Source organism: Atractosteus spatula, chromosome 9 (assembly GCF_055471065.1).
Source record: "Atractosteus spatula isolate fAtrSpa1 chromosome 9, fAtrSpa1.hap1, whole genome shotgun sequence".
Taxonomy (NCBI): Eukaryota; Metazoa; Chordata; class Actinopteri; order Semionotiformes; family Lepisosteidae; genus Atractosteus; species Atractosteus spatula.
The window spans coordinates 52,104,280-52,112,327 of NC_142714.1; the positions used below are offsets into that span (position 1 = coordinate 52,104,280).

General features: G+C 52.7%; 1 protein-coding gene across 1 annotated transcript; it reads left to right on the forward strand.

Annotated features, from left to right (window-relative positions):
• Positions 1-252: 252 nt before the first annotated feature.
• tyw2 (tRNA wybutosine-synthesizing protein 2) lies at positions 253-7,674 on the forward strand. The gene is made up of 7 exons (XM_088925012.1): positions 253-580; positions 1,029-1,197; positions 1,945-2,143; positions 3,924-4,074; positions 5,058-5,167; positions 5,295-5,452; positions 6,235-7,674. The coding sequence occupies exons 1-7, from the start codon at positions 525-527 to the stop codon at positions 6,622-6,624; spliced, it is 1,233 nt and encodes a 410-aa protein (XP_088781138.1). The 5' UTR covers positions 253-524; the 3' UTR covers positions 6,625-7,674.
• The last annotated feature ends 374 nt before the right edge of the window (positions 7,675-8,048 follow it).

Genomic DNA, 8,048 nt, shown 5'->3' on the forward strand with positions numbered 1-8,048 from the left:
GTTATCACACCTGAAGAAGGCTCCACAGCTGAAACACTGCTTCTTTTCAGCATGGAATACACCTTTACTTGTTCCTTTGTCCCCACTGCTATAATGGGACATTAGGACCCACACAGACTGCAGGGTGAGCACCCCCTACTGTCCCCTCTAACACCACTTCCAGCAGCGGCCTTAGCTTTCCCAGGAGGTCTCAAGACCCCTCTAGGTGTACTATTTTCTATGGTACTATAAAACGGAGGAAGCCATATTGAATGCGGTTGTGTCACATAAACCCGGGGGTGATGCCTTTTCTGTCGAGGGTGTGTATGAAGCGTGTATTGAAAGTGATACACTTCGACCCCCTTCTGGGTTTGAATTCTTAGATGGTGCAAATCTGCACACAGGACTAGGTTACAAAAAAAAAAGCTGTGAGATTTTGAAACGCCGCTGGAAAACGCCAACACTGAAGCTGGTTGCTCACGCCTGCCTTCTTCTGCGGCTCTTTCATCTGGGTCATTCCGGGACTGCCGCGGCGTGGGGAGGCTATGGACGTCGCTATACCTGCCGTGACGACACCTGTACGGTTTGCGCAGTCATACAGGTTTGTGGGAAGGAAAGCGAATGAACGACAATCCTCTATTCGCAACCGCACGGGTGTTCCTGTGTCCGTGACCACGCCCCCTCCGTGTCGCACACGAGGCCCGCTCTGGACGGCTGGCTCAGCTTTGCATTGAATAAGAAGAAGCTGATTTACAGAAGTCTTTATTAAGTAGCTGACTGAAGGGAGACAGTAGAGATACAGTCAGACATATCGAGTGCTTAATATTACTTGTTAAAATAGTTTCAAGTTAGTTACTGTATGTGTAATTATTCTTGTGATTTTCTCAGTATTTCAGATGCTTTTTCTGTGTGAAGTGCTTTCACCTGCTTTCAGGTTCAGATGCAGCACTCCGCACTGTTATTTCACTGTTCAATATAAATAAGTTTATTGTTTATAATGCATTTTACTGCACGTTTATTGAGAATGGCCCCACCCCCGATCCCCGCAGGAGGTACCTGGAGGAGGTGGGCGTGCTGGATCGGAGGTTCTGCCTGCAGAAGCGGGCCGAGGGCCTGGTGGCCTTGCCCATACTGCCGGCCCGCCTGGCACAGCTGGACCTGCAGGCCCTGCAGCTCACTGTGGCCCCGGGCAGCACCTGCTGCATCACTTACATCCAGGTAAGAGCAGGCCGGTGGAGTCAGGGAGAGGGGCAGATCACTGGGGCAGCTCTGTGGACACAGGGAGAGGGGCAGATCACTGGGGCAGCTCTGTGGACACAGGGAGAGGGGCAGATCACTGGGGCAGCTCTGTGGACACAGGGAGAGGGACAGATCACTGGGGCAGCTCTGTGGAGTCAGGGAGAGGGGCAGATCACTGGGGCAGCTCTGTGGACACAGGGAGAGGGGCAGATCACTGGGGCAGCTCTGTGGACACAGGGAGAAGGGCAGATCACTGGGGCAGCTCTGTGGAGTCAGGGAGAGGGGCAGATCACTGGGGCAGCTCTGTGGAGTCAGGAAGAGGGGCAGATCACTGGGGCAGCTCTGTGGACTCAGGGAGAGGGGCAGATCACTGGGGCAACTCTGTGGAGTCAGGGAGAGGGGCAGATCACTGGGGCAGCTCTGTGGACTCAGGGAGAGGGGCAGATCACCTGGGAGGCATTGCTGCCACACTGAGCTGTGTCTCTTCATCTTTCCTAACCAGAAGTATTTATTTAATCGTAGACTTTAACAGTACATTCCATGTAGTAATGAAACACCTTTCCAGGAATTTGAACATTAAGCAACAAATTTAAAATTAGGTGCACTGTTTCAGTGACACTAATGCAGAAGAATTTATAGAAGAGTTGCAGCAAGAGAAAGAGAGAAGCAGTGCAAATATAAAGAGACCTGAGAGATCTGGTCTCACGCCGGTGTGGTCTGCACCAGGATCCTGTCCCATCGAAGAGGCAGCGAGTGAAATCGCCTCGTGACCAGCTTGCGGAGGCTGTGCGGGGCCTGCTGGAGCAGCGGGGGGAGCAGTGGAGCGAGGAGCTGAGGCAGGACCTCCCCCACAGCTGGCAGCGCCATGGAGACCTGGTCCTGCTGGGGGAGGGCTGTTTCCTCAAGCACATCTGGAACAGACTGGGTGAGTCCCTGACACAGCACAGACCAACACATCTGGAACAGACTGGGTGAGTCCCTGACACAGCACAGACCAACACACCTGGAACAGACTGGGTGAGTCCCTGACACAGCACAGACCAACACACCTGGAACAGACTGGGTGAGTCCCTGACACAGCACAGACCAACACACCTGGAACAGACTGGGTGAGTCCCTGACACAGCACAGACCAACACATCTGGAACAGACTGGGTGAGTCCCTGACACAGCACAGACCAACACATCTGGAACAGACTGGGTGAGTCCCTGACACAGCACAGACCAACACACCTGGAACAGACTGGGTGAGTCCCTGACACAGCACAGACCAACACACCTGGAACAGACTGGGTGAGTCCCTGACACAGCACAGACCAACACACCTGGAACAGACTGGGTGAGTCCCTGACACAGCACAGACCAACACACCTGGAAGAGACTGGGTGAGTCCCTGACACAGCACAGACCAACACACCTGGAACAGACTGGGTGAGTCCCTGACACAGCACAGACCAACACATCTGGAACAGACTGGGTGAGTCCCTGACACAGCACAGACCAACACACCTGGAACAGACTGGGTGAGTCCCTGACACAGCACAGACCAACACACCTGGAACAGACTGGGTGAGTCCCTGACACAGCACAGACCAACACACCTGGAACAGACTGGGTGAGTCCCTGACACAGCACAGACCAACACACCTGGAACAGACTGGGTGAGTCCCTGACACAGCACAGACCAACACACCTGGAACAGACTGGGTGAGTCCCTGACACAGCACAGACCAACACACCTGGAACAGACTGGGTGAGTCCCTGACACAGCACAGACCAACACACCTGGAACAGACTGGGTGAGTCCCTGACACAGCACAGACCAACACATCTGGAACAGACTGGGTGAGTCCCTGACACAGCACAGACCAACACATCTGGAACAGACTGGGTGAGTCCCTGACACAGCACAGACCAACACATTTGGAACAGACTGGGTGAGTCACTGACACAGCACAGACCAACACATCTGGAATGGACTGGGTGAGTCCCTGACACAGCACAGTGATGACCATCTGGAGAGATGAACGCAGTGGTCTTGTGCATGATGGCCTGTCTTCACCACGACTATAAGAAGATAAGAAGGTGTGTAGACAGGCATTAGTAGCTGAACAATCTGAGGATCTTGTCCACCTGTTTCAGACTCCCACAACCCTTGATGTAAAAAAAAGGTTTTGTTCTCAGGTTTAAATGCACTTCCCCTTCGTTTCCACTTGTGATTCATGGTTCATGTGCATCATGAGTAGGAGTGGGACATTCCTCTAAGTCTGAGGATGTGTCTGGTTGCTTGTGTCAATATAAACACCTTTTTCATAAGAAGCTTCTTCATATAATTACAGTTTACATTTTTACTGCATGCATCAAATATTTTGCACTTTAAATGTTGTCTGTCAGGTAGTTCCACAGTCTTCAGTTTAGTCTGTGTCATTTTGAACTTCCTTTGCTGTTTCGACAGTGTTTTCTACTCCTCCCAGTGTGGCACCGCCTGTGAGCTTGACTAGTTTACTGACTGTGCCGGTACAAATCCCTGCTGTAAATTAGGAGCAGCAGTGGTCCCAGTATTGCCCCCTGTGGTACTCCACTGATGACTTCTCCCCAGCCGGGGTCTCCAGGCTCCTCCCTGCGGCTGGGCCTTCCGGGAGTGTGGCCAGGGCCTGAGCCTGCAGGGCGTGACTCAGCTTGGTTTGGGGGTGTTCTTCCCACAGAGCCGGAGTTGTGGGGGACCGTGGCATTGGCGCTGGGTGGGAAGCGGCTGGCCAGAATGGGGCGAGTGTCCGCAGACAGCTTCCGGTCCCCTGCGGTGACCCTGTTGCTGGGAGAGGACAGCTGGGTCACACATGTGGACAATGGGATCAGGTAGGACAGCCTCTCCTTTAGATCTGCCTGGATGACAATGTGCATTAATGGGATATTCATACTTTTTACCTAGTGGTATGTATTATCAATATACTGCTGTGCAGATCCAACAGCTTGGCTTTCCCAGTGACAGGAATGATCCCTAAAACAATAGAGGAAATATAAGATCACTTTATTGGCCATATACAATTTCTTGCATTAGGAATTTGTCTTTTCGCATACCCCAGCTTGCTCTCCATGAGACACACAGGCAGGGAGAGAAGCCTGGGGTCAGAGCGCAGGGTCAGCCATTGTACAGCACCCCTGGAGCAGTTGGGGTTAAGGGCCTTGCTCAGGGGCCCAAGGGAGTAGGATTCCTCTGCCAACCGTGTGATTTGAACCGGCAACCTTCCAGCCACAGGCGCAGATCCTGAGCCACAGTGTCACCGCTGCACCCTCTGCCATCTCGTTTAGTCACAAAAACGATAAAGCATGTCTGAAATCTGATTGCAGCCTCTCTTTCTAAGAAGGAAACAACTAGAATTTGATAAGACATATAAACCTTGCTCAGTCACTCCGATCATGTGGTTTAACTGAAAAAAAAAATCATTAAAAAGGAAATATTAATTAGGTGAGTGAGAATGTCAACTGATCCCATTTGTTTCGGGCAGCGTCCTTTCTGAACGACATTCCAGTAGCTCACGGTGAAGAATGCCTGTAAATCTACTTAGCTCATATTTATCAGACTGGGGGAGCAACAGCCAGCAACATATCACGAAGAATGGGCACAGACTGTAGCCGGCACAGGTGACAAAGTGGCTTAATGTTGTACTACAGGAAAGGTCCTGTTCGTCTTCAGAAAGACAGACTAACTCAGTCTTGTGAATCCTCAGTAACCCTGTAATATTTAGCCTTCTGGGTAGACAGGAGAGACCCTTCTTTGAATCATTCCACCACTAGATGAAGTATGCCAGGGTGAGAGCTTGGGTACGGATGTGTTGCAGGTATGAATTTGATGTCACCAAGTGCATGTTCTCACCTGGAAACATCACGGAGAAGCTGAGGATCGCCTCGCTGGACTGCAGCGGGGAGACCGTAGTGGACCTGTATGCAGGTAAAAAAGAGAACAGTTGATTCCTGTGGAGCCGATGTTTGTTGAAGAGGACAGGAAAGACAGAGTCGTGACACTAGCACCTCCTCGCTCACCTACTCCCCGCTCGGCTCCTCCTGTCCCTCTCCAGGCATCGGCTACTTCACCATTCCCTACCTGGTGTGCGCCGGAGCGGCCCGTGTCCACGCCTGCGAGTGGAACCCCCACGCGGTCGCCGCGCTGCGCAGAAACCTGCAGCTGAACGGAGTGTCCCAGCGCTGCACCGTCCACCAGGGGGACAGCAGACAGGTGAAGACCAGCGGGCACCGCCGCAGCCTCAGCCTTGCATGCCTCTTAAACTGGTTTTAGAGCCACTGGTGTGTTGTAAGCGTGGCACAGTGGTGCAGCACTGGGGACCCTGGGTCCAGTTCCTGGGGCGCTCTCTGCACGGAGCTTGTACCCCCAATGTTTGAAGTGGGCTTTCTCCGGGTGCTTCAGTTTCCTCCCACATTTCAAGACATACTGGTAGGTTGATTGGTTGCTGGGGAAATTGGCCCTGGTATGTCTCTGTGTGCCCTACAATTGACTGGCGTCCTGTCCAGGGTGTACCCCGCCTTGTGCACTTTGCTTGCTGAGACAGGCTCCGTCTCTCCCCCGATCCTAAACTGGATAGAGCGCTGAGAAAATGGATGGATAGATGTTGAGCTCTATCCTTTTTAATATCTGAGTCGCAGTACAGACGAACAAGAGAAATTATGATGTGTGTTAAGAGCAGCGCCTATTACTGTCACATCCGCTGCTGCGAAGCTGGGAGAATAGCGCCGCATGTCTTCTTGCAACCTTTACCGATTAAGCTGCTCGATGTGTACCAGTAAAACACGATAAAATAATAAAACACAACAGAATAAAGATGAAGTACAATTGATAGAATGAAACAATCAGAGATCTAGCAGAGGGAGTAATTCCACAGACGAAGGGGGTTGGCATGAGAACGTGTGGTCGGTACAGTAGTGGACCGTGCCGGGCAGGTGATGTGCAGATGCCAGGTGGTCCTCGAGACGCAGCAGTGAGCCCCGTCTCTGGTCCCGCAGCTCCAGCTCAGCGGTGGCGCGGACCGGGTGAACCTGGGGCTGATCCCCAGCTCGGAGGAGGGCTGGCCCGCGGCCTGCCGGCTGCTGAGGCGGGACAGGGGCGGCGTCCTGCACGTCCACCAGAACGTGCCCTCGCGCCCGCCGAGAGGCGCCGGGACGGCGACACCGCGTGACGGGGGCAGAGGGAGCGGGCAGCCTCCCGGGCCGGGACGCTCCCTGCGGCGGGAGTGGCGGGAATGGGCGGAGGACGCTTCCCGCCGGATTGCTGCCCTGCTGCTGGACGCTCACGGACAGCCCTGGAGGACCACCGTCCTGCACATCGAGCACGTCAAGTCTTACGCCCCTCATGTTGATCACGTGGTGCTGGACCTGGAGTGCAGGCCTGTCTGAGGCTGGGAACGGACCTGGACTGGGACTGGGAGTGAGCCTGGGAGTGGGACTGGGACTGGGGCTGGGGCTGGGAGTGAACCTGGGATTGGGGCTGGGAGTGAACCTGGGACTGGGACTGGGCTGTGACGGGGACTGGGAGTGAACCTGGGACTGAACTGGGACTGAACTGGGACCTGGGCTGGGACCTGGGCTGGGACCTGGGCTGGGACCGGGGCTGGGACTGGGGGTGAACCTGGGATTGGGACTGGGACTGGGCTTGATCCTGGGTCTGGCCTGGGTTTGGGCCTGAGTAAAGCACTGTGCTGCAAAGGCTGGCTGTGAACATTCAGGGCACCGGTGATCCGCAGCCGGGTCACACCTGAGTCTCCGGCTGCTTGCATGTCGATCAGGGGTCTCCAGCAGCTGTCCCAGGATCCCAGATTTCCACAGGTTTTTTTTAGTTGTTACCTTGTCATGTTATGTCAGTTTACAAAGAGCTGCAACAATCTCACTGCGATCGGTTAAAGCAGGTGATTTGTTTCGTAACTTTGATATCAGTGGGGACCAAGGAGGTATCACGGGCTTCCTTCATCCCCCCAGGCCCAGAGTTCTCTTCCTTGAACAGATTTCCTGCTTAATTCAGCAGCAGCATGTCTACTGGTGTTCCCAGTCTTTAGAAACTGGTGACTTATAAGACTAACCGGACTGAGAGCCCTGATCTAGAACAGAGAGCGCAGATCAAATCAAATAACAATCCGTTTTATGCAGCAGTTACTGTACGTCACCAGACAAGAAGCGCTCTTCCCTCTCTCATAATTCAGTGTGTGAAAAATAGGGTCAAAACAGGTCAAAAGACTAACAATAAGCAGATAATTACAGAGTGCTGGGTGGAACAACAGCAGAAATGTCATCATTCAGACTGCCACCCCCTGAGCTTTACCCACTGCCTACAGCTGCTTGTACCCAAACCTAGAGAGCCTCTTTTAAAGCATCCTGTTCCACAGTGTCTGTAAATGTCACTCTCCTGTTGTAGCATCTCGTCTTCTGAATAAATAAGAGATTTTTTTTTTAGTCCTTGGCATTCTGAATCATTAATTCCTTGTGCAGGCGTGCAGACACAGGGAGACTGGAGTTTCCTAGAAGAGCCCAGGCTTTGGACCAGAAGCTCTTGGCTGAAAATAATGGTCCACGCACCCACAGCCCTTTGCGTAAAGAAGCATTGTCCTGTCCATGTTATAAATAAATTACCCTTTAACTTCCAGTTGCGCCCTTATATCCTTATTTCACTTCTCAGCCACCTAGTTTGAACCCATTTATACATATCTTTAAGATACAAGTAAGAGGTTTATTCCATGCTGAAAAGAGAAGAAAGAAGTCAACGTTTCGGCCGTGGAGCCTTCTTCAGGTGTGTACATGCTTAACATCTCCCCTCTGCTCCAGCTTTT

Excerpts from the sequence above, each read along its gene's own strand:
- tyw2 (XM_088925012.1), top strand. The coding sequence starts at position 525 with ATGGACGTCGCTATACCTGCCGTGACGACACCTGTACGGTTTGCGCAG. Across the intron at positions 2,144-3,923 it reads GCACATCTGGAACAGACTGG|AGCCGGAGTTGTGGGGGACC; the intron begins GTGAGTCCCTGA and ends TTCTTCCCACAG. Across the intron at positions 4,075-5,057 it reads CATGTGGACAATGGGATCAG|GTATGAATTTGATGTCACCA; the intron begins GTAGGACAGCCT and ends GATGTGTTGCAG.